The 26,782-nt window shown below is 39.6% G+C and overlaps 1 protein-coding gene across 8 annotated transcripts; it reads right to left on the reverse strand.

Moving 5' to 3' along the window:
* Positions 1-26,309, reverse strand: LOC139464806 (cAMP-responsive element modulator-like). Of its 8 annotated transcripts, none has more exons than XM_071246323.1 (7): positions 26,221-26,309; positions 18,814-18,992; positions 18,010-18,095; positions 16,295-16,440; positions 15,143-15,313; positions 8,981-9,140; positions 1-1,450 (listed from the first exon to the last, which is right to left on the reverse strand). In XM_071246323.1, exons 2-7 carry the CDS (start codon positions 18,988-18,990, stop codon positions 1,306-1,308), a joined length of 885 nt encoding a protein of 294 aa, XP_071102424.1. In that variant the 5' UTR covers positions 18,991-18,992; positions 26,221-26,309; the 3' UTR covers positions 1-1,305. The 8 variants fall into 8 exon arrangements, with proteins under 8 accessions (XP_071102424.1, XP_071102420.1, XP_071102421.1 ...); XM_071246319.1 differs by having other exon boundaries at positions 26,210-26,309; XM_071246320.1 differs by having other exon boundaries at positions 1,359-1,701; positions 15,149-15,313; positions 26,210-26,309.
* Between the last annotated feature and the right edge of the window lie 473 nt (positions 26,310-26,782).

Here is a 26,782-nt window from a genome sequence, read left to right on the forward strand (position 1 = left end):
TATCCTTTATTTCAAAGACTGCAGCAGCTTCACCCTGTTTACCCATCTAACCTTGTAGTGTACTTGAAACCTTGAGCAATTTAGAGAGCATACTGTTGTCCTAACTGAACCCTGTTTCCAGTTGTCTTTTGTTATGACTGGTCAAAGCTGAAGTTCATCACCCTGGGATAACAATGTCCTTGTAGCATGTAACATCTTTATATCTGTTGTAACATGCTAACTGCAATTAAAATATAAAACTTGCATTAAAAGCTTCTTCAACAATTAATACAGTGCATCAGAACAGTTGCATGATGATCATGTTAAGTTATACTACTTAACTTAATTGCTTCTGAAGTCACAAGACACATAATTGTGTTTATGTTCTGATGTTAAGACTTTCTGAGCTTGCAATATTCTAGAATTAATCTATTCATGTGCCTAAAGTCAACATGAGTGGCCAAATTGTGCTGATCAGACTGCACATAGGTTTTTTTATGTCATGTGTGTGTTGAGAAGCTGCTATTTCTGCAGCCTCAAGAGACCTGCATGAACCTCTTAAAAAACAACAAAACTTTGTTACACACTGAAATGTAAGTATCTGTATTTACATGTAAAACATGTTACAATTCCTTTGTTCAGGAAACTTTAACAACAAGCATATACAGTGTGCTACATATACAATCTTACAAATAACAAATCCATGTAACTATATGTAGATAGACACTTGGCACAAGGGGTAAAACACCCCCACAGTTACACAAGTATGTCTGACAGCAGACATAAAATCTGACTGACCAACAAAACAGATTCACAATATATACAAACAAAATGGTGAGATTTAAATAAGTATGAGACATGGGAATAAATCCTTCTATGGAGAACATGTAGTTGCTCTTTAGAAACAGATAAGAAATGAAATTCCACTCTGTCGTCAGCTAGCACCATCTATCTGTTGTACAAGCAACAGAGTGGAAAGGACCAGCACTGGTCACCATACTTGGTCTGCACCAAACACTGCACTTCCACTGCACTCTTTCTTCACTGGACACCATGGCGTGAGACACTTGGCTGGCTATCCATTTCACCTGGGCCTGACTGTCCAGGTAGTGTCTTCTAACATGTATTATGAATAGAATACACCAGTGTGCCCCGGAACACAACACATTGAGTGTGTACACCTGTGTTCCTCACATCCAGATATTATGAATATTGAGACTGGAGTATCTTCTCTCTCCCTCCTTCTCATCCAAACCCTGAGGTATCTCCTGCCCCTCATGGGACTAATGCAACATATCTCGTCCATCAAGAAACACATCTGCCATTCTATGTATCCTTCTGACAATATAACTCTTTCAGAGCTTTCAACTCTTCAATTAAAGTTTTGTTCTGATTTTCTAACACTGCCACTCTGTTTTCGAGGCACTTGACATATTCCTTCTTTTTTCTTCGACACTCTCGAGCAGCTTCTCTGTAAGATGAATATAATTACAACTTTATTGAAACATGAAAATCCTTTCAATTTTCACACTGATCAAAGGCTTTACACTCAAGTCCACTCAACAGTGTCAAGTCTCTTATCCATCTTGCTGACAATATAATTCTTTCAAAGCTTTCAATTCTTCTATCAAAGTTTTGTTCTGATTTTCCAACACAGCAACTCTGTTTTCGAGGCACCTCACATATTCCTTCTTTTTCCTGCGACATTCTTGTGCTGCCTCTCTGTAATTTGAGTGAAAATGTTTTCATTTTAAAATATGAAATGCCAAATTTTCTTTACTAATGATAAGAACAACCAACAGGTTTATGTAACCTTCAAAAAGAACATGAAATGTCAACAGTGGTTAACACAAACAGCATCCCAATATCCAAACAGGAACAGTACAATCGGAGGCAGACTCATCTTGCGAGTGTCACATAACATTGTGATTTCGAGTACAAGTCATTCAAATTCAATGCAAATTCAAGTAAAGATTGCATAGATAGAAGCATAGCACTAGTGACACCATACTTCCACTTTTGCAGCAGTATACAATACATGGGTTTTGTGCAGTCCAGACAATGTTGATTGTTCCCATGATGAGTTCTCCTACATCAGTTCTTTATGTAAGTGTTATTTTGCATGAAGAAGGGTGAGGAATCTCCCAGGAAAATTATTACTTTTCTCAGCACTCATCCCCGAATAGGCACAGCATCACAAATAATAAGGATCAGGTCACCCCCCAAAAATACCTAAACATAAGGCAGATTGATGAGGTTAGCAGACACTGATTTAGATTCTTTTTCTGCAATTCTCTAAAAAAAATTTGTCCCAGGTGACCCGTAAGGATCCGGGTTAGAATAGGTCTTCACCAAAACATGCTAGCTGAAAGAGGCGACTAACAGGATCGGCTGGTCAGGCTTGCTGACATGGTTGATACATGTCATCATATTCCAATTGCGTGGATTGATGCTCATGACATCAGTCACTGGATTGTTTGGTCCAGACTCGATTATTTACAGGCAACCGTCATATAGCTGGAATATTGCTAAGAGTGGCGTTAAACAACAAACGAACAAAATCACATCAACCAAATGGTGGCATTTGCTGACAGCACAACATGCAAACATACAACAAATGTGACAGAAACATTTCAGCAGGTAACAGACATACACCAAAAATACCTTCTTTCAAATCATTCCCATTGTCTCATTTATGCCAGTAAAGAGCTAAGTGAATACACAATGCCATTTAGAAAGTGGTCAAATGTAACTAATGTTATATTTGGGATAACACTTTCTTAGTAAAGTACAGATTCTAGTACTTTTTTGGGTTGAGTCCCGTCCGGGATTCGAACCCACACCTGCCAGGGTGAGGCACCTAATCGCCAGCACACAAAGTCAGCGATCTAACCCACTCAGCCACCGAGGCTTCCACAAAAATGGAAGTCCGACAACTGGTAGTCTAGATCACGTACTTTGAGTACCCCCCTGACAAGTGTGAATTGGCACGGCTCCCATGGCCGAAAGCTATGAATACACAATGCCATTTAGAAAGTGGTCAAATGTAACTAATGTTATATTTGGGATAACACTTTCTTAGTAAAGTACAGATTCTAGTACTTAGCTTTCGGCCATGGCACCAGTTTACCACTAGACCTACCTATGTGCCAAGTTTGGTGAAGACATATTTACAGTTTTCAAGATCTGCTCCTGAAACAAGCACTACTGCCATTTTCAGTCTAAGCCAAATTCGTTGCCATGTAAACTGGAATTTTTGAATTTTTTTTAAATTCCAAACTATCAAAAGTGACCAGTTCACCACTAGACTTCTCTATCTGCCAAATGTAGTTAAGATATCTCCCATGGTTTCTGAGTTCTGCTCTGTAGATTTAGATATCGCTTGATCTCACCCACGCAATATCTCCTGTGGGAGCCAGTTTTGGATGATAAAATACAGTGAGCATAATCAGAATGCCTACCCATAAGTCCACAAAGCAGAACAATCTACTTATTCTTGCATCACATTATTCATGTTAATACATGTGTTTCAGTCTAAGCATGAAAGTCATGGGTCTTTGTCATTACCCTAATATTCAAAGTTAATGACTCGGAGGTCCCTCAATTCAAATACCATAAAGGTCTGAAAGACAATCATTAATTTCAAAAACTGAACACATCTGGTGTAAACATGAATTATGCTACAACATAAAAGTGTAGTTTGAAACTGTAAAAATGCTGCCCTGAATGTCACTAGGGAACCACATGTATACCCAACACTTTGGGTACTTCTTTCACATCATAGCATTTCTGGTTTCATTACAGGGGAAGTAACTCTACATAACATTAAATCTACTTATCCATTGTCCAGTCCCCTAATATTTCCCCTGATGCTATTTATTAATACAATCACCAACAGTCTTGGTTAATACAAAGAAACCAATAAATACTATTCCCCTGCTTTCTTACTGTCTGGTCCATGTAAACCAATTATGTGTAATCCAGGAGATAGTGTAATTTCCTGGCACTAATATTCTCATTATAAGCTAAAAGACCACATCCAGTCTTTATACTGCTGTGAGTATCACAAATTAAGTTCTTTGAATGTCTAATTAGTGTTTTTAGTTCACAAAATGAGTTGATTAATCAATTCATAATCTATAGTCTCTTCGGGGATTGAGGGACAGTTAAAAACACAAGGCAATGTTGTGGTGTATACAGTTGCATGCACTAATTGACACTGTTAAGAGTGTACAAAATGTATCATTAATGTTTCAAAAAAGGACCTACACATGTCAGTGTGTGAACAGTTTCATGTTTATAGTTTCATGTTTACAATTTATGATTACGTAATTATGTCATTAAAGGGTAACCGCACAAGCTTCTATCAAAATCAATCATCAGAACACCACAAAATATGACCAAGGATTTATCTAGACCAGTTCCTGAGCAAATATTCGGCCCCAAATCTGCAGCAAACGTCAGAAAATCTTCCCAAAGTGAAATAACCAATTCCCAATTCATGCTACCAGTTATAATTACATAATCAGAGTAATATGTTTATTTATATACTTATCCTGCATTACATACTGCACATTGTGCTCACGAAGTCCTAACTGAGAATGAATGACTATCTAATAGCATCTTCAATAACTCATTGCCAAACATGGCCTCTGTGACATCTGGTGTAGGAAGACGCGTCCCCTATCTGTTATTATTCTCTTCAAAGCTTCCATCAGGGCTGATGGTACAATGGGGAGGAAGACACCAGTCCCTTGGTGCAGGATAAATATTTCAACAGACATAATACTCTGATTATGTAATATTTCTTACTTATCCTGCATTCCATTGCACATATCCAATTGTAGGTAAGGAGAGGTTAATGTCTGCTTGTACTACCGGGTAGTCCAGCTTAACCCAACTCATACTCAGATATGGACTCCGAGCCGACCATTCCTTGATTAAGCCCTTTAATGCCTTGCGCCAGGCAGGGTAACAACAAGTACCATCTTCAAGAGAGATGAGAGAAGATCCCAGTCGTGTCTGTCCCCTTGGACAGTCACTTCTTATAGCCTCTCACCCTGGAGAAACTGGATCGGCCTCCACAGCCAGACTCAGCTCTGGGACATTTGATCCGTCCCTTTTCATGAAAGGAGTCCTTATCACTCTGTTCCCTAGCCCTTTTGCAGAAGTCCCAGCATTGCTGGTAGGTGCCCTGATGGGGTTATCTTTCATCGCTTCAGAGTGGAGAGAATGTCCTGCATGTCCTCAGTCCTTGCCACTTGTTCAGGTACTGGCGCTATGAGATTGTTGAAAAGTGTTGGCAATGTCTGCAGTTGGCTGATCAAAGTCGTCTTAAAATGTGGACCCCAAGTCAAGGTGGATAGATGGCACTGCCTCCCGAGGAGAGTGAATGAGGCCAACGTGTAGAACATGGTCGCTTAAATTTCCCAGCTGCCTTAACAAGCATGGACCGCTCTCCCAGGCATGCATTCATGGCCACAAGGGACGCCGCCAAAAATGATACAGTATATCACTGTGTATAAGGCAAGTTTTTCTTACCTTGAATAAGAGGGATTTCAAGGGGGGTAATCTTATACACAGGGTTGAAGAGTTTTGATGATTTTCCCCCCAACACAGACATAACTGTGAGCATGTAACACTGGAAATACCATGTCAACAAATCCGTACTGAAGTACGCAAACTAATCATGTAAGTACACTATCTGGTCATTATATATCTGGACTTACCTTTATAATCTATTTTATTAATCTCATTCAAAATTACATTCAATATTGTTTATTTTCATTTCCGCAAAATTGTACGGAAGATCGCACAACTCACCATTATTTTACAGCAACCAAGGTCATATTACCGCTATTGACGCCTTGAAACGGACTTTAGTGGATAGAGAATGGATATATACCAGTATATCATGAATGCCATACTTTGACTAGCTGAAAGTCATATTTGTTGTAGTGTGACAATTATTTGTCAACATAAAGTTTTCACTGTCGCGAGCGCAGAAGCATCGGCGGTGATTGGTCAAATTGTTCCATGCGGGAAAAAAAGTGCTAGTAAAATACTACTAAAATAACATGATATTGGAATAAATTATTCCGAATAAAATAATAGTATCAGATTCAATGCTTTCAATTATTGTATCAAAATTCTTTAAAGTTATATTATTGGATGATTATAAACCAAATCACCGGTAGATTCCGAGAAACATGTGTACAGCTGATTGCTACTTCCGGCTTAGGTTACAAGAAAATACACACGGTAATCTTTATCTCTGCATATAACACAGTGCTTATCAGAACAGGAAATACAATTTAATCGGTCAATGATCATGTCTAGTGTTTTTTTATCTCAACTTTTAAATTTGTATTGACCAAGTTTAATTGTTATGATCTGTTCATTTCTCTTCCGCGATCAGGGAAATGATGTAATTTTTTTTCTGCGGAAGACAAACATGTTTTTATTGCAAATGTAGGGATTGTGTATGCGCTGGTGACGTGCTTCATTCCAATTCGCTTCATAGGCAGGGTATACTCCTATACGTTGGGTCACTTTATAGACAGCGATATATGGTAAGTGTGGCAGAGTTTTCCGCAACTCCCCATTCAGGGACGAGACCAGGGAGGTACCAACCCTGGAGTATCCAGTCATCCTCAACAAAACTTTGAGGTGGCTTTTTTTATGCATAATCCAGGCCTTGTACAGGTTGTTGCTTAGCATGCGTCAGCAGCTTGAACGAGGTGGTATGATTTTGAAACCCTTGTTTAGGTTTTTTTGACAAATACGTCAGGTGGCAGTGCAATCAACACCAGTTTCCCTCCCTCCATATGGCAAGTCTTTTGGGGGTCAGTTCCCTGCTTGGTAGACATCTATGCGGGCAGAAAATCAACAATCCGGGGGACTGCATCAGAGTAAGAGTCGTAAGTCAGGATCCTGGTCGTCGTAGTTTAGTTCCGATAAAGATGCTTGCTGGATGGATGACCCCGACTTCCTGGAGTGAAGGGAGACAAAAAGGGACTCCACCCTACGATGCAGCCGGGGAGGTGTAAGCGACTGCTGTCTTGAGGATGGGGTGCTAGCCGGCAATGACATATGGTAACCGAACAAGTACATGACAGTTCTATCCGTCGTTACCTCAGCTGAGAGCATGTGAAATTGTCTAATTGGGTCCAGAGCTACGGCAGGAGGCTGATCCTGGGGCTAAGATGAGGCACCACTGCTGGAGGCACAGGCCATTGATGAGCTTGGCCAAAGTGCTAGGTCTGGGCTCAGCCAAGGCCCTGAAGAGGCAGAGCAAAGGTCTGACATCTTATGATGGGCCTGTTGCTGTTTTCTCTTGGTTATAGTGAGTGAGTATGGTTTTACGCTGCTTTTAGCAATATTCCAGCAATTTCACAGCGAAGGACACCAGAAATGGGCTTCACACATTGTACCCATGTCGGGAATCAAACCCGGGTCTTCGGCTGACGAGCGAACACTTTAACCACTAGGCTGCCCGACCGACCCTCTCTTGGTTATAACCCTAAGACAGGTGAGGATGCCCTTGTCACAGAGGAAGGGCCAAATCCTCATACCTACGAGTGGGGAGACACTGTGTCTGACAGTCAGAATCACGGAGGTGAGGATCTTTCGCCGACTTCTTGCCTCTACATAAAGCGCACTTGGCAGCAAACATCAGTAACATGGGAGTGAAAGGTAACATCACAAATAACATAAAAACCAGCTCAGTCTAGTTATTTGTACAATGATGTGATGTCAGTGAAAAATCATATTCATATAGCAAATAAGTTTATCTACTCGATGATATAAATGATAAACAAATGCAAAATACATTCATCAAGTATCACCATGTCAAGAATTTGTTTTTGCGTCTCCTGCCACAAAAAAAAAATGGCACAAACACGAAACCACGACCGGAGATACTGACATGGAATTTATTACTTCCATGCATTGAAAATCCAAAAGATATTGTCCCTCACGTCCTGCTTAGTCAGTGAAGAAGAGAATAATGACATGGGGGCATGTCTTCCGACATCAGATGTCATGGAGGTCACATTGGGCTGCTAGATAATTATTCATTTTCAGTTAGGACTTTGTTAGTAAGAGCAATGTGCAATATGTAATGCAGTACAAGTTAAAAAATACTGTTATGACTGTAGAAGTGAGCTTTATTTCACTCATGACAGGACCAATTAAGATATGTTAATGCCATATTTATAGGGGAAAAGTAGCTTGATGTCCCTGGGGCCATAAGGTTTTGATACAATATCGTGAACCACCTTTTAGGGTAAGTACTAAGCATAAAACGATACATCGGTGGTGCACTGCACATTCTAACAATGATACTATATTTCTGTATCATTACCAGACAATACAATTGCTAACATAAATATCTTACTACTTAATATTGCATATGTGTTTACAGCTAGCTTTCCCATTGAACCTACTCTGAAATATTTATAGTCAACACAATTTGACATAAAAGAGTGTATTGCATTACATATTTTATCAAGACCTTTGTATCATGACCTTGCCGTGTCATTTCATCACTAGTACCAGTACAAAGACACAATGACCGCCATCTTTAATTTTCAAACACTAGTAATTTATATCATGAAGTACATATCATGAAGTTATTACTGGAATTATCTAGAGTCAATGTACAAGATTTAACCCCTTGTTGTACACACAACTGACTCAGTCATTATAAGGGATGTCACAATATGGATAGAATACGTTGTCATATGTTATATGTTGTCTACCAATCACGAGGGGCATATGGTGTGATGTACTCTATGTGTGAGAATAGACTGGCCAGGTTATATTATTACATATATATATTTCTTTTGGAAAAATCAACACAGAAATAAATCATTAATTGAAATGGGTAGTCGTATTGTATGTCGTAGTCAGGAGTAAATTTACAATTGAACATTGGTAAATGACAACTCTGCCCAGTATGTTTGTATGGATGTTTTAAATCCGACAAAACCATACACACCTGTTCTTAAGCAGCCTAAGTTCTCTCTTGCGTGAAGCCTCCTCCCCATGTCCCCCTGGACTTGTGATAGGACTACCAGCTGCTGCCATCACCACTCCCTGCGGTAGGGCGCCTGATGTAGCAATCTGGTATGCCTGAACCCCTGTCCCACCAACTGATACTGAAACACAAAACAGGCATTAACAGACCACATTTGCCTCTTTGGGAAAGTAACATACATTAAAAGTGAAAACAATGTCTTATTTTATACACAGAACAAGTGTCTAATCAATAAACAGCCAAGGGTACATCTAGAGGTGATTTGTATCTTCTTACAGATATACACAGAAATAGCAATCATAGTTATAATTGTGTTTATTCTGTAATGAAGCCACAGGCCCATTATTTAAGTAGACAAGACTGTTTTAATGACCCCAAACACTAATAAGCATCATAAGTAACAACTAAACAAGCTAAGAATTTAGCCAAACCAGTGTTTCCAGCTAACCAACTTTATCCCAAACACTACTGTATCACATATTTCCAGACTGAATTTTGCAATGATCTTATTCCCATGACACAAAAAATTATCAACAAGAGGACAAAGTCATTGATATACCCCACAATGGTAAATACTTGTCGTGAATTAATTAACTAGTTATATTGACTGCATGTCAAATGTAATGGTATCAAAAGGCACCTGTTCACTATCACCTGTTCACTAAGTGCCAAGTTTGGTGAAGAAATATTGTACAGACTTCAAGATCTGCACTGAAACGACATTTTGTGTAGACAGACACACAGGACACAGTCCATTTTAATACCCCCTTGCAAAACTTTGCGGGAGGATAAACAAAATTCTAGTAGAACCCAGATATTTTTTATATTTGTACACTTATCCTGCATTACTCCTTAATGCATATTACTGCTTGTTCTTGACAGAGGAAAGAGCTGTGTGAAGGTCTTTGCTTGAAGAAGTTGCTCCAACTAGTTGAGAGGCCAACCCTATCACGCAGCTCCCACGTGACCAAAGGAAGTGACTTCGTGGATCCTCACATTACTCTGGAGTCTGGGTGTGTCCCTTTAAACGCAGTAATGCAGGATAAGTATACAAATATAAAAAATATCTAGGATTTTACAAGAATTTTTACTTATCCTGCATTACTCCTTAATGCATCTTTATCGGACTGAACCAGAGGTGGGCATACCTTCAGATGTGGACTTTCATCTTTAATTTCATGACTCTGTTCCCTAGCCAATCCTTGGCTATGTGGTCGGCTTCGGGTAACCACTCCATGTATGGGAACCTCCAATTCCCTCAGCCCGTCCTCGGCTGTGTGGTCGGCATCAGGTGACCACTCCATGTATGGGAAACTCTGTTTCCCTCAGCCCGTCTTCGGCTGTATGGTCGGCCTGGATGACCATTACATTGAAGGGAAGAGTCAGGTATGTGTTGTGTCCTGGTACTGCGCAGCCTGACAATAACTCGGTTAGTGCGAGACTGGAGAACCGAGCCGTATGCAAGTGGGGCATGAACCCTCTAGTCCAGGGCTTACGCCAGTGGAGGTCGAAAGGAGGGCTCTGCACTTGGAGACGAGGTCACTGACGTGTAGTACAGGAGCCTGTTGGGCACTACTAACAGACCAAGTTGTGCGTGGGGAGCACATCCTCCAATGCGACATCTCGCATATGGTGACTGGCGATGAATGTGTTTGATTGCCAGAACACCTCTCCATGATGGCAAGTAGAGCTCAATTGCTGTGTGGCGCCATGGTCGAGGCGATCGCCTGGGTCTCATGTGAGACAGGTGAAAAGAAGCCCGGTGTTATGGCTGGGGCTTGTATAACCTCTATCGCTTTCTTGTCCAGCAGCGCCGAGATGTACTGGCTTGGTAGCTGCTGTTGAGTAGGGGGGTAGGTAGAGCAGGTCGTCTATAAGCGCCTGCTTGTACCCATGTCGGATGATGTTGGTGACATATGGGTTCCCAGGATCTCACAATTTTGCCAGAAATGACCCAGTCTCCCACATACTGGAGTGTAGACAACTTGGACGGCTGGGGGGTGGAAGTCCCAGCCGTGCCTGTTTGGCTATTCACTTGAAGTCCCTGCGGTCGGCATTACCTCTCTCGGAGTGGCCACGGCGGGACTGTTAAGCGCCCGATGCCTTGCCTTTTCCTCTGCCCCGAGAGGTTGAGGTGGTGCCTCGCCACTGGCGCTGGAGGGTGTTGCGTCGCGGCTGGTATGAGCCAGACTGGGACGCCTCAGTGAAGGCTGGCTGTGACACCCTAGCCAGGGTCTTGAGAGCTGTCTCGTCTCGGGCAAAGGCTGAGACTCGGGATTGAGTCATTGATGTACAGCGACAGGCGTCTGGTCGAGTGGTTGCAGTGTTACGCATAAGTGATCATGCAAGCCAGTCTGTACAAATACACTGCACGGATCCCATAAGGTCAGTTGATCTGATTAGGGTCGACGATGTTTACAGTCGTAGTTCTTGACATGTGACATGTATATCGTTCTGCGCAGTAAATTGTTACCCTGTATGCTGAGTGGACTAGTTCAAGCTCCACCCACAGCCAATCCCCCGTGAACCCTGTGGTTGACAGACCAGTGGTGTGTCCGAGTTCTGAATAGGAACTGTGACGTTGCCGGTGTAGGGGCAAGTTGATCCCCATGATAAGAGTGACGACTGGTCCGGTGTTGTGAATGATGACCCCCTTGGGTACCCGGAAGCATATGACGATTTTGTTGAATACCGAATCTGTCATGGGGTTGTGATCATTAACTGTGGTGCAGATAATATCTACCACACGCTGTAGGTAGGGAAATCTTTGAGAGTATGTTCGCTTTCTCCGAGGAAATGTTCAACCAACGTTGATAGACGAGGAGAATTGGCGGGAGATTTCCACAAAACCGTCACCATGAGGTTAGGCGCTTCCAGGACCTTGGGAAGTGTTGGAGAGCCGTTGTATGGACGCCAGTCAAGTGTCCAGCGATCTCATTGGCCTGTAGAATTAGAGCACGTAGCCACAAGGATATCGCGCAATGGCTAATCACCTGTCTGTGCGGTTGTCCCGGGTGTGCATCTGTAAAGGCGCACTTAGGAGAGGCGCAAGCATAGGCGCAACCAGAGACGCTAGAATAGACGCCGTTACGGAAGCTGTCGACGGTGCTTTTGTAAAGGCGTCTGACGAGGCACTGGCGTCTGTATAGGCGTCCCATGAGGCGCTGTCGTCTGTATCGGCGCTGTTTAAGGATAGGCGCTATCTGTATAGGCGCTAGTAGAGGCGTATGCAGAGGCGTCGGGGCAATAGGTTTCGGCTTCTGTTGCATGGCTCGCAAGTACTGGATGTACTGGAGGAGAGGGGCATCCTTCTTAGGCGTCTTGGCCGTAGACGGGGTGCCTGTTGGGCGCCATGCGTCTGTCTGGTGGACTGGATAGGCGCCATTAAAATAGACGCAATAGTGGTCGTCAGGGAGCTCTGGGTAGAGACCATGGGACCCGACATCATGATAGTAATGGAGGTCGGGGAGTCATCCTCCGAGATAGACAATCTGGTTGTGGGTGAATACTCGGATAAGTCAGACATCTGGCGCTGGTGTTTTCCTGGCCTGTTGCGTTTTCCGTTTTCTGGACATACGGAGGTACCGTCTGAAAGCTGTGGGGGAAAGCGGAGACACTCTGTACATCTCTATGACCCTGGGGTTGGGGATCCCATGCCTACATATTACGCCGGCACTTTGAGCATGAGGGCATGATGATATCTGCAGATTTCCCTGCTGTGACCTTGAAAATGGGGTCAAGGTCACCAAAACCGTCTGATGTCTGCGGTGTCTGTATAATATACACCATAGTTCCAAATATGAAGGCAATCCTGCGATTAGTTTTTTGAGATATCGCGGCAAAACCGTTTTTCAACTCCAAAAGCAGATTTGCCTGCTGTGACATTGAAAATGGGGTCAAGGTCACCAAAACCGACTGGTGTCTGCGGAGTCTGTATATACACCATAGTTCCAAATATGAAGACAACCCAGTGTTTAGTTCTTGAGATATTGCAGCAACACCGTTTTCCAACTCCAAACGCAGATTTGCTTGCTGTGACCTTGAAAATGAGGTCAAGGTCACCAAAACCCGACTGATGTCTGCGGAGAATGTATATACTCCATAGTTCCAAATATGAAGACAATCCTGCGATTAGTTCTTGAGATATCGCGGCAACACCGTTTTCCAACTCCAAAAGCAGATTTGCCTGCTGTGACCTTGAAAATGGGGTCAAGGTCACCAAAACCGACTGGTGCCTGCGGAGTCTGTATATGCACCATAGTTCCATATATGAAGACAATCCAGTGTTTAGTTCTTGAGATATCGCGGCAACACCGTTTTCCAACTCCAAAAGCAGATTTGCCTGCTGTGACATTGAAAATGGGGTCGTGGTCACCAAAACCGACTGGTGCCTGCGGAGTCTGTATATACACCATAGTTCGAAATATGAAGACAATACAGTGTTTAGTTCTTGAGATATTGCGGCAACAAACAGCTGGTACGGACGGTCGTGAATACTATGTCCCCCGCTTCGCGCTTTCGCTCGGCGGGGGACAATGAACATTTACTCAAGAAGCAAAACATGTAAGGGTTTGAACAAGTTTATGCTATAGATAAAAAACAGGTCTTCTCTCAGCAAGTGACAAGAGTAATGTGAGGATCCGTGACGTCACTTCCTTTGGTCACATGGGAGCTGCGTGATAGGGTTGGCATCTCAGCTAGTTCGAACAAGTTCTTCAAGCAAAGACCTTCACACAGCTCTCTTCTCAGTCAAGAACAAGCAGTAATATGCATTAAGGAGTAATGCAGAATAGTAAAAAATATACAAAAGATAATCAGGCAGCCATTTGAATCAAGTAAACTTATCGCTTGCTTTGACTGTGTATGCATTTGAACAATTCTTATTTCACTAGTCCACAAAAATAGTGGCTCACCTGGATATGTAGTCAACAGTTAAATGTCAACAATGACTGACACTTTAAAATATAATGCTGAGGACTCAAAACTAATGCTAAAACTATGCATTTGAACCATATATGATGTCATTATAAGGAGAAACACATGTGTGAAAGTTCAGCTTCCAGTGTCAATTTCAGGTAAGTACTAGCCAATATGCCCTGGAGAATTGAAGGGTGAATGTGAAATGGAGTATTGCATTCAGGATTATTGCTCTTGAGAGAATTTAAGATCATGGTCAAAAAAAGCCCAAACGCAAATATTCAGACGCACTACTATCTACACATGTACTAAATATCATTTCATTATAAACAAAAATTACCCAGAAATGAACAGTGTCTGAAATAATGTTGACTCCAAACAAGCCAGTTGGTGATAAATGTAACCAGCCCATATTTAAGATTGCAGGCCCAAATTAGTAAATAAATCAGAGCTCCAAATAACATATTTAGCAACTGAGTTTTTACTCTAGGGTTTCTATTTTAATTGAGTTATTAGATTTTTCATTTGGTAACCAATATATCTTTTCACTCATCTATTCATCAATCACTCTTTTAGGTTTTTCCCAAACTTAGTGAATATTTTAAGATTTTACAAAAATGAAATAATGTTTTTTGATGTATATAATTGTTCGCAATATATAGGCTTGACTCGGAAAGTAAAGCTCGTAATTGTGTTTTGGAAATTAGCTCCTTTGTATGCATGCTGAAAAAGCTTAAATACATTTGAGTTTTTTATTTGATGCATGAGTTTCTGTTAAAAGTTGATTGAAAGTAATTGGGTTTTGAATATGTTTTGGGGGTATTTTAAACAAATACGCTGCTTATCTGTAGCTCTGTAAATACAAGAGTACACAATCATGAGGAGATGTTTATGACACACAATGCACAACAAATGACTGGCAAATAGGCCACGGCAAAAGTTCACTTGACTTTCTGTCGCGAACTGAAAATGACCTGGTACAGTCATCCATGAAATGGTGAAAGTGACAAGAAAAGTCCTCAAGGAAATATGACTAGTCCCTCCTGAATTTTACTTGTCTCAGACAAGCAGATTCATGTTAACTTATAAAACTGTAAAAGACAGGGGTTTCGGATTGTGGTACAAATAACTTCACAACAGAAAAAACATAAATAAAAAGTGACAATTGTATCATAAAGAAATAACTATCTACAAAATAAACCTCACCAGTACCCGGTATATAGAACTGCCCATCAGGCCCCTGTGCATACTGAACAATAGTAGCTCCCTGAGCCCCTGTCGAGGGACTGGCATTTGACATTGTCAATGTCTGGAGTCCCTGGGACACGGGTGTGCCATCTGGGTGAGTCGTGATCTGGATGGCCCCAGCGGGAACAACTGAAACAAACAATAACCATCACTCTCTGTGCATCCATGCTGCATCGTGGCTTACGAGTCATAAAAATCACAGAATGTCATAATGCCATGAAAGGCCATGGCTCTATTTCACCAAAAGGCTGAACTGTTCACCTGATCACAGTGATTTTAGCTGAACAACACATTACATGATACCCGGTATGCTAAATGGCTACAATAATAAAACATTTGGTGGAACACAATCTGAGAAAAAGGCTAATCACTGCTAAAGACAAACTACAGGATTGTCTGTGGCACAAAAGTTCACTGCTAATCCTAAAGCCATGACAAAACTTATATAGGTTTCATTTTAAAAAAAATTTAACAAAGGAAAAACTGACCCCCAAATCACTATTTCAACACAATATGATGTCAAATTTTGGCTTCCAGTGTCAGTCCAGCAATTTCCCAGGGAAAGTGGTTGAATCAAGGTAATTTTCTTTTACGATATGGCAAAAAAGGAAGATGTTCAAACAATGGGGAAATTTGGAAATTTGTACAAGCCTGGAGGAAATTGTACTAACCCCATGACTCAGTTTAACATGAATACCCCACTCAGACACAGTATACTGACTGCAAGTCGACCAGTCCTTGTTTTGGCCCCTTAATGTCGAGCAACAGACAGGAAAACAACAAGTAACGTCCATCTTAATATCTTTTGGTATGTCGCGGACAGGCATCGACCCCCTAATCTTCCGCTCTCCAGGCGGACGCTCTGCCACTAGATCAGGGAGGCAGCCCCTTTTGTCAGAGAGGAGATAGTTATAGATAAGTTATAGTTGTTAGCTGGTGTGATCTTTGTTATTTGTGCAACCTGAGTTGCTTTTGCATCGGTTTCCTCTAAAACTTACAACATATCTGATATGTTGGTCAATTATTGCACAACAATAAAAATGACACAGTCAACCAAATGAATTGGCAATTTATCGCTAATGAGTGAGTTCTCCTTGACAGTGAGCATACCTGTAGCTTGTTGGTACTGCACAGCGTTGGCTGAACTGGTGAGATTCTGGGCTGCCTCATTACTCTCTTGGCCATCCTGGCTCTGACTGTCATTAGATTCATCATCCATCTTAGACACAGGTGATGATAAGTCATTCAAGATCTTTCTGCAACAAAGCCAAATCTTACCTTTAAAATGTGTTTGTATTTTGACTTCGGGGCACTTTATAGATGAAGGCCCATATTACAAAAAGGTCTGAAAAAATATAAAGCATGAAGATACTGCTGTTAACCAGGGACATACAAATTGTCAAACTTTAGAAAAAAACTTCTTTAATCTAAAAGCCATAATTACATCTGTATCTCAATGTCATGGTAGTAGAGCTAAATGCCACCACAACACTAGCTTCCAGCACCTTTTACCATGTAAGAATATGATGCTTAAAGTTGCCATTTTCAACAATTGTAGAATATTCTTTTCAATTATACAAATTAATATAGTCCTTGTCAAACTGCCCAATAGATAAGGTTTCATAAGGACTAGTTAAAATAAGCCCTTTTTAAGCGCTAGTGGACTAATAGAGTTAGTTTCTATCATTGGGTTTGCAGTCTGTGTCAAAATTGTTTTAGTCTACTTGTCCAAACTTGTATTGTGGCTTTACTTTCAGTAGATGTCAGTGTAAGTACTGTATGAACTAGGACAAGTTGACCTTACTAGACCATAAGAAATGTTATGTGGCATGGGGCTTCAGCAGGGTTTTACGAGACGCACAAATGTGCGTCTAGTACACATAAAAATGTAGATAATGGACGTAGAAAAAGATCATACTGCGTCTTGAGGGACGCACAGTAACATTTATTAAAAATACAGCGCATCAAGAGCAGTCATGGGTCATGTTATTTCACCCATCAATCATGACCACTGTCCACATGATTACTGAATCATTCCAGGCTCTCAAGTAATTACCTAAATGTACAGTACACGACACCGTTTAATTTTTTACAGGACCTCATTATGCCTGCTTGGACCCTTAAAATTAATTATTGGGGGTCCCTTGAACCCCCACTTTTGTAAGTCAAGGTAAAACCCTGGACTTAAGATAAGTGGATAAAGTCGCAGACTGGGTTTGCAAGAGGGAGATTCATAACTGAAGTTTACCATTTCAAAAAATTAAATTTGACTTTATTATTACAAATCTGAATCACAATGTGTTGACTCATCATATCAATGTTTCTTAGGTCTTGGAAATTCATAGATGAATCTGAAAGCCTTTCACCATTTACAAACAATTATTGACTGTAAAAATACATTGGAAATCTGTATTTCTGTGTACATGTTTGAGCCTTGATATCTGGTGGGTAGATTTAGTTCTGGTTACTATTATTATGAGTCTGTGAAGTGGGTTTCAGAACACCTTGAAACAGCATTGTGACAAGTTGATAGAGGAGAAAGGGACAGCTTGACATTTTCCACTCTGGTGAAACAAATAAGGATGGAATTGGTGCTGACAAACTAACAACGACAATTTGGCATCTGAACTCAAGACCAGTGCCCTTGATTTTTCTTTAAAGAAACCTCTTGACTGGTACCATGTGTTTGGGGGCTCTTAACATTTTTGCTTCAATTATTTAATTCATGGACACCTGAATCTGAATTACAAGTATCCCTAGACTCAATTAATTTCAAACAGTCTGATATTAGACAATAAAGAAGTGTGGTGAATATGCCAAATCACCTGTATGATGGTCGTCTTGCTAGGATCTCTCTCCTTTTTTTGGCATCTGAGTCATCTGAAGATAGTTCATCATCAACAGCAGCAACCTGCAGAAATTTACAGAAAGTTAGTTAAAATTTAAAGTCACATCGGCAATATTTCATCCATATCATGACAAGAAGTTATACATTAGTTACAATGTAACAATACACTGCAATACAATGTTTTGATTTTCAACAATTTGATAAAGTTATGGCAACTATCAGCTAATGTAATATGTGGGGCCCCATATGGGCATTTTAAATACTGTTTATCATCTTAATTTTTTAGATTTGTCAAAAAAGTAGCATTATTTATACATGCTAAGAAAAAATTAATCTCCCAAACTCATGACAGAATAAAACATTCTGGCAGGGAGAGAAAACTGGCACTAGCAAGGTTAGTTTGTTTGATGTTAAACTAAAGGAATCCTGATGGCTAGTCTAGTTTCAGAGGTTTTAGGGGTGTCCTTATATGTGATAGCTACTCAGGCTAGTTAATGTTATTTAGGCTAGAACAGTTTACTGCATTCCTGATTTAAGGCAGAATAATCTAATGGATGAAAAAATGGTTGTTTCAACAACATGTTGTTCATATACAAGTTGACCAAGTCTCAGTAAGTTTTCAGCATATATTTCTATTTTGTTTTTCTCATTCAAGAGTAAGAAAATTAAGATCAGACTTTTAATGAATTAGACAGGTATCATGACAATGTATGTTTAATAAAATGATTGGATATGTTATTCCATCATTGGAAACTGCAATGAATAAAAAAAGTGCACTTACTCTGACAACTTGAATGGTCTGGACATTGCCAGTACTGCCAGCAGACTGAATGACGGAGTGTTGGTTGGACTGTATCACAGACTGGACTTGGACAGGCTGGTTGGGAATAGTCACATGAACTACTGATATACCTTGTGAACCATTTTCTAGATCTCCTTGAGCATTGCCTTCAGACATATCTGAAATAGAAACCAACAAATTAGTCCTGTCAAAAATGATGGTGGGTTGATATAGAACATTGGATCAAAATTATCGCACCTCATACAAATGTCATTTTATCATGGCAATATGAATAGAAAACAGCTTATATTTAGATGAGCATTTAATCATTGCTCCATGTCACAAATGGCTCTTGAAACATTTCCAGCAGTATCGACTTGGCAAAGAAAGAAAACTTAAGAGGACAACTCATACTATTGTAGATGTGCACCATCTCCTGAAAGAAATGTTTCAGAGAAGCGTCTTGTATGATCACTTGCTAAATATTGAAGATATTAGGTAACCTTTCATGATGAACTTTGGTGTGCAAGCAAACTTTTAAGACATGTTGGATGTTGAAGTTTTATGTTATCTTCAATTGAGCGAAAGCTGGACTAAATGCAGCAGTCACTTAAATACTGCACAGTGTAAATTAAGCAGACACAAAAATCACCAACAACGAATAGAAAGTACTTTTCCCATAGGTCCAAAGAAAATGCAGTTATTTCAAAGGCCTCAAAGTTGCGACTAAAACGGTAGCCAATGCGACCTAAATTTCAGTTTGTCTACTGACTAAATTTGAGAGGTAGCCAAATGACTACCTAGAAAAATATATTGAGGCAACTAAATTCTATTGCTACACATCTGTAGACACCAAAATAAATAACAGATGATATTGAAAAACATGTCTGCTAATAATTGTACACGCAAATAATTCCTTCTAAAGTCCAAATGAACCAAAATACATAAAAATTATCCTGTTCACAAAATACTTTATCTACAGATGTAGAGTTAAAAATATACTACCAAACATACAGTTTTTAAAGAATGAACTCAAACTTCGCCATGAGATTCCTTTTTGAATTTTAGGATATGTATATGTATGTGTGTGTATGTATGTGTGTGTATATATATATATGTGTGTGTGTGTGTGTGTGTGTGTATATATATATATATATATATATATATATATATATATATATATATATATATATATGCTTGTGTTCATGCGCATATTATGGTATGCCCATGTGTTAGTGTCTACATTTCCGTATCATTCAATTGGAACCACTGACTTGAGATTTGAGATGTCTCTATGAGAATATAATGTGTGTGTGTGTGTGTATAAGAGTGCTTGTGGCGTCCCTGTGTGAAAGCGTGTAAATGGTGTTTGTATGAGAAGTGTGAATGGCTGTTGTTTTTATGATAAAAAAAAGGGGACTCCATCATGTGATACATATATATTATGAATTAAATTATTTATTATCACTAGTAATATCAATCTCACATTACAAATGATGTGCAAACAGTCAATGTATTAATATGCACTGTATCATGTACAATGTATCCTGAACCCTGAATAAAAAAAGTATTACAAAAAAAAAAAAAATACATAAAAATTAATGTAATTTGTACTTTATTTTAGTTGACAATGCTCATTGGATAAGCGAGTATATACCTATATAATCTAGTAACATAAACTGCATCATTGTTCTAGTCACAAGTAACAAAATTCAAGTACAGTTTCCATTCAGATACAATTTCAAGACTAGTGCTGTAACTTGTATATATTATAATTGTTATTTGATAAAAATAATTTCAAATGCTTTTGGCTACCTACAACATTGGCTTGACCCTGATCTTACCACTGGCCACGTGAAAAAAAATACTATAGGCTACTTGGTAAAAATTTAAACTTGAGGCCTGCTTAAGAGTTTGTATAAAACACAAAACAGTGTTTAAAACTAAGCACCCAAGGTTTTATCTATGCAGCAAATGATAGTAAAAATTCCCAATTTAAGAACATTAAAATGATAAAATTTTGAAAAATATCATAATTTTGTCGAAAATTGCATGCCAAGGGATCTTAGTTTGGAATCCTAGAAAAATCCCTGGCATAACACTTGTTGTAATATGCCGCAGTCAGCAAAGCCACAAGCTATGTAAATTAATGGCAACATGCACACATGCAATCAACAAGTCACTGAGCCTGATCCCAAATCCAATTTTCTTCCTTCTTACGATAAGCAATGTGATGGAGACATATGTTAACCCACACTGTCACAGGGTTAAACTATAAAGTGAAAAATGGATTTGGGTGATGGTGTTTCCAGCAGCAGAAACTAGTCCACTAGTCCTTACAACGATAACACATAGCAGGGGTGGAAACTAACATTTTTAGTCCACTAGTCCTTTATATAATGATAACAAGTAGCAAAAGCATTATAAAGGGCAAATTTCTACTGGTCCTTATGATACCTTAACCATTGGGCAGTTTGGCAAGGACTACACGACTAGTGCCAATTTCTAACGCTGCTTAGCAAAACCTTTGAAAAGGGCAAATTTCTACTAGTCGTTATGATGCCTTAACTACATGTATTGGGCAGTTTGGCAAGGACTAGAGCCAATATCTAACGCTGGTTTCACTGTACCCCGAAGAAGGGATGTGACCTAAAGCATCACTGGTTTGTCTGGACCAGAACCATATACAAGGGGTGACTGTAAAGATCTGAACTTTACTATGATAACAAAATCCCACACATTAGATCTCATCGGTCCACACACATCTGACATGATGGTGGGGTGCTGGATCCCATTTGTGTAGAAGGCTTCCTCCTGGTGTTGAAAAGAGTCCTCCACAGCAGAATGGCATCACCATTTGCTTTACGCTTGCCAGACAGTTCTTTCTTCAGGTTTGGGAAGAGATGTAAATCTGATGGTGCCTAATCTGGTGAATATGGAGGATGTGTAATGGGTTCAAAGCCATGGTGACAACATACTTGTACTTGAACAAACACCTTTAGTGAGTTTTCCACCATGTCTAGCCTTGGTATTTTCACACAGTTGCCCAAGCAGATTACCATGATATTGGCCATTAATAGTCTGACCTTTCAGGATGTAGTCTACCAGAAAGTTTTCTTTAAAAGCCCACCTTGCCAGCTGATGGAACAGACTTTGCCCTCTTTGTCAGAGGAGATGTCAGATGCTTCCATTGCTCTGGCGGTTGTTGACCTCAGGACCTTTCTGATCAGGAGTCAGAAGTTGTGGTGCCAAGCATGCTGCAACCTTTCTCATACCAAATTCATTCCTCAGAAAGTTCCAAGTTTTCCCATGAGAGATGCCTACTATGTTGGCTATGTGATGTGTGTGTTTAAGTCATCCATAATCATACCAAGTATGTTATCAACATTTTTCTTAATTGTGGGAGTTGAAGGTCTTCCTGATCTGGATCATCTTCGAGGCTCCCTCCTTACCTCTCGAACTCTGCTGCCCACCTCTAAACAGTGACAAAGGAAGGAGCATCATCCCCTACAGTTGACAGCATGTCCGCATGGATGACTGTTGGAGTTAGAGATACTTGAAGAAAGCCAGAGAAATGTTGGTCCATTTCCATCAACAGAGAATACCTAGTCCCTTTGATGCCTGCAGAAATATGCTATCTGGTTTTGTATTGGGTTCAAATGGCAGCCTGTAACTTATTTTACTTAATACATGCAAACTTTTAAGGGTGTACCATACATACATCCTTCATATTTAGACTCAGAATTTTTCAGACATCCCCGTAGCTGTATTTTGGAGTGAGCGTTTAACAACAAACAAATGAATAAAACACTTATTAGTTGGCAAAAGATTTGTACATGTGCCAACAGACACATAAACCGTTGATATTACTATGGTCCCGCGTATTCACAGGTAATACAGGAATGTTGTGTATACAAGCGGCCTACTGATTTATTAGAAACTGGCGACATAGGTTGCAGACTGTTTTCGAATACTCAGATCCCAGTGTTTCCAGGTGGCATTTTAATCTGCCGGTCATGTGGGCCAGTAGCAAATGAAAATACTGGTCCTGGCCTTAATTTACAGGTCCCATGATCACTAATAAAAGATATACTATGTACAATGCCCTTATTTGAAACAGCCGTATTGATAATGATATGTTGCGTTATAACGAGAGGTGTGACATCATTAAAGCTACCGACTTGTTGTCACGTCAGAACAGTCCATCGTCATTAGAATTTTGGTTATACCAGACACTGGGACCATCAGCCCTCAAATATACTGGTACCAGTCATATTTTACCAGTCAATACGTTATATGCCGGAGGAAGGAAACATTGGATCTTCCTTGCCATATTTGTGGTTTCAATCATGTCAACTATCCAAGACTTGATAGCGTCAGCCTCTGCGGATTACGTGGTCATGCAATATTATGCAGAAATGTACATATCTTGCAGAAAATTACATTTTGAGAGGAACTCATACAGAATTTTGAATTTCTTTGCTGCAGAATCTATCAAATACTCTGCAGAATTTTAACATGTAGGTCAAAAGCTGTTTTTTAAACATGTACATGGATATTTATTTCCTTTTGAAGTGAATTTGACTTTGGTGGTATTGCATGTCTGCATGGTTACAATAGTGATCTCCAGATTCACTTCAATAAGCTATTCTAGACGTGTATAAGTTTATAATAAAAATGTCTGTCACATGTTAAAACAGGTGCAAGACTATGAAATTTAGGAAAAATAAGCGTAACAGTTTGCAGAATTGTGTTCAAAATAAAAAAAATTTGGTTGCAGAAATCACAAACAATGACTGCATTTTTTTTTTTAAATTTTGGCCACAGAAAATACAACAGGAATTGAATTGTAAGAAAGAAATGAGGCTACTTGTCAAACATTAGAACATGTTCGATAATTTTTGTACCCTTATTTCAAAGTCTTTTGCAACTTAAAATTTGAAATTTTCAAATGGGATAAAAAAGGGCCTTTATTCTACCTTACATTTTCACGTGTTAGAATAATATTTGTTTCTTTGTTGTTTAACACAACCCAAATCAATATTCCAGCTACATGATGGATGTCTGTGAATAATCAAACCTGGACCATCCGAACCAGTGATTGACATCATGAGCATTGATTCACACAATTGGCAAACAATGAAGTAAGGCAATCAACCAAGTCATTAAGTCTCACTAACTGATTCATTTAGTCACCTCTTACAACAAGCACGGGGTGCTGGGGACCACAATTTATCCCACCAATCCACACAAGCAGTTGGTACAATGAAATAATGCTGACAATGACATCACATCAGAACTCACGCTTAAAGTCAACCAAATATGAACCATGACAAATTACAGAAATCACTTATGCATATTCGGATAATTTTTTGTCATACAAACATTCAACCTTTGGAATTCAGCACCACAAAGTATACCAACACACAACAACGTTACAATACCATTGATATATAGAATACTAAACGAGCTCCCGTGTAATACCAATTTTATGAAACGAGTGAATAGTTCTGGTATCTGACGAGCGAAAGCGAGTCAGATACCACAACTATTCACGAGTTTCATAAAATTGGTTTTACACGAGAGCGAGTTTAGTATTTTATTTATTACTTGTCATTAATAATGTTTTTAGAATTATACTGTTGAGTGTAAATAGGCTGACACCTACACGATCCATGCATGACATAATCCAATTGAGTTTAACAGAATAAATACTTCAAACACGTCAAAAGTTGAAACGTATGAATTTAATATCATACAATGGTCCACCTTTAGATTTCAGGCGTTCGTCCCACAAAATTATCGTAGTGCTAAGGCTATCACAACTCACATAATTTAACTTAGACTAACGACTGTCGTTGCGCTAGAGTACGATCGCCTTGTGGAACGGGGCCTTGCAGCTCAAAGTTTACAATGACGTCACAATACCCGATGACGTAATTTCTTGAATTTTGTTTCAAGATCCATCGGGGAAACAATGCCATGTGACGTCAGCCTAGCAACAAGGTTGCTGGGGTCATCGAGTGTACATAAGCTCCTCCCAGTGATCTATCATCTCCACACACAATGTCGTTGAATACGCCAAGGGATGTTGAGAGCTTTCAATATTTGTTCGTGAAACGTGTTCCGAGAGAACATAAGCACGCGTTTTGGTATTACACAATGTGTAATAAAGCTGTATGTTTATTAAACGGGTGATCTCTTCACGGGCAAGTAATAAATAATTATAATAAATGGGAACTAATATACACAAATATTGTTTTTTTGATTCAGTAATTATCATTGTTATCTTGCAAAACAGACTGTTTTTCTCAGTGAATAGTGACCTACACACAGAGATCATCATCACGTGCATTTATGGTGACAAATTCCAAACATTTTAAAGGATTCCACTCATTATCATATTGAAATCAACATTGATCATGTCATTTCACATGTACCAACGTTTAATCTGAACATAAGCATTAAAAAAACACCAACAGAATGTTAATCAAGATGCAATTTAATTGTACTTAATAATGTTAACAGTAGTTTTCAGTAATAATTCCATTTTATCCAGTTACATAGATTTTCAGCAAGTTTATGCTGATATGTGAACCCTGGCTGGGCAAAAATATCGGGTCAAAATGAACCCAAGTGCAGTATCTCGTACTGCTTTTTTACTAAAAGGAAATCCTCAATGAAACTGTTTCCTCAAACCTGTAGGCTAATAGCTTTCGGCTGTAATCTTCTACTACAATTTATCAAAAACAAAATTATCTAAACGATTTGGCATTTAAATGAAAGAATTTGCAGAGTTTTAAGCAAAATGTGTCTACCTGTCTATCAAATAATGTTCTAAAGCCCATCTAGCCTAGATTGTTTCAACGCGAAAAACCATAACAAGCAATTACTTTTCAAAAGACTAATGATTCCACAGCTTAATTAAACACACAAAGTGATAAAAATATCAAGCAGTGAAAACAGAACAACAAGTGTACAAGCTACTCGGGTCAACAACAAATCAACATCCAATCACCCACGACTGACCTCGATTTTCATTTCAAGTCTGTCAGCATGGCTACCGAGAGAAAATGTTTCAATTTACCAACGGATTAGTGTTTAAGGAGTTCCTCATGGCTGACGGAATAAACTCGGGAAGACTAGAGGTAACATCTGATGAAAGGGGTAACCCCGTGGTGACTTCGTCATCAAAGGAGTGAAACGGGACAACACAAGGGAAAACCCCGGAAAAAGTCTTGAGTCGCTGACTAAAATGCAGACATGGCTTCAACAGATCTACAAAATGTGGCTGACAACCTCTGGAATGTTGTTCTCTGTGTCATGGTCGAAGCAAACTGCGCCAATTTTTCGTGATTCCCGCACGACAACACGTTTGATTGTTGTGAGTACTTACCGGTTACGTACTTTTCGTCACCAACTTTGCCGCAATCGGAGTGGATAAATTTGCAGGATACGTAGTGGCCACGTCAAAATACACGATCAGCGTCACAAGCTTCAACAACAAGCCTCAGCACTTGAGCAATTTTAGATATTCCTACGCGGGAGTGACGTTTGGGAGCTTTTGATTGGTCCATATTTTTGCGTTGACGTCATTCGTCTGGGCGATGACGCGTGCTGATTATCGTGGAAAATGTCGTTTTATGACCTTTATTAATATTAAGAGTATTTTCATGATAGAAAATAGCTCATCACATCGAAATCCTTTTAGCCCTCAAGCAGAAAAATATCAGAAGTGATTGTATCAAAACAGAGCGAAGGGCAGCTGTACTTCAACACCGTACTCTTTATTTCCGTGAATGCACTGACAATGTACTTTGTTCATCGGAAGAAGGCTCGGTTCATTTCACCGGAGGGGTGAACACGTGATAAATATGATACAACTCAGTTTTACAATGATCTAATCAGATATAAAAAAAACAATAGAACAATTTGTTATCATATACGATATACATCACTGAGCAAAATA

Source organism: Haliotis cracherodii, unplaced genomic scaffold, assembly GCF_022045235.1.
Source record: "Haliotis cracherodii isolate W230 unplaced genomic scaffold, xgHalCrac1.p SCAF_17, whole genome shotgun sequence".
NCBI lineage: Eukaryota > Metazoa > Mollusca > Gastropoda > Lepetellida > Haliotidae > Haliotis > Haliotis cracherodii.

Coding starts and splice junctions, on each gene's coding strand:
- LOC139464806 (XM_071246323.1), bottom strand. CDS start 18,990: ATGTCTGAAGGCAATGCTCAAGGAGATCTAGAAAATGGTTCACAAGGT. Junction 18,096..18,813: donor AGACCATTCAAGTTGTCAGA/GTAAGTGCACTT, acceptor AAATTTCTGCAG/GTTGCTGCTGTTGATGATGA. Junction 15,314..16,294: donor GCAGTACCAACAAGCTACAG/GTATGCTCACTG, acceptor TGTTTGTTTCAG/TTGTTCCCGCTGGGGCCATC.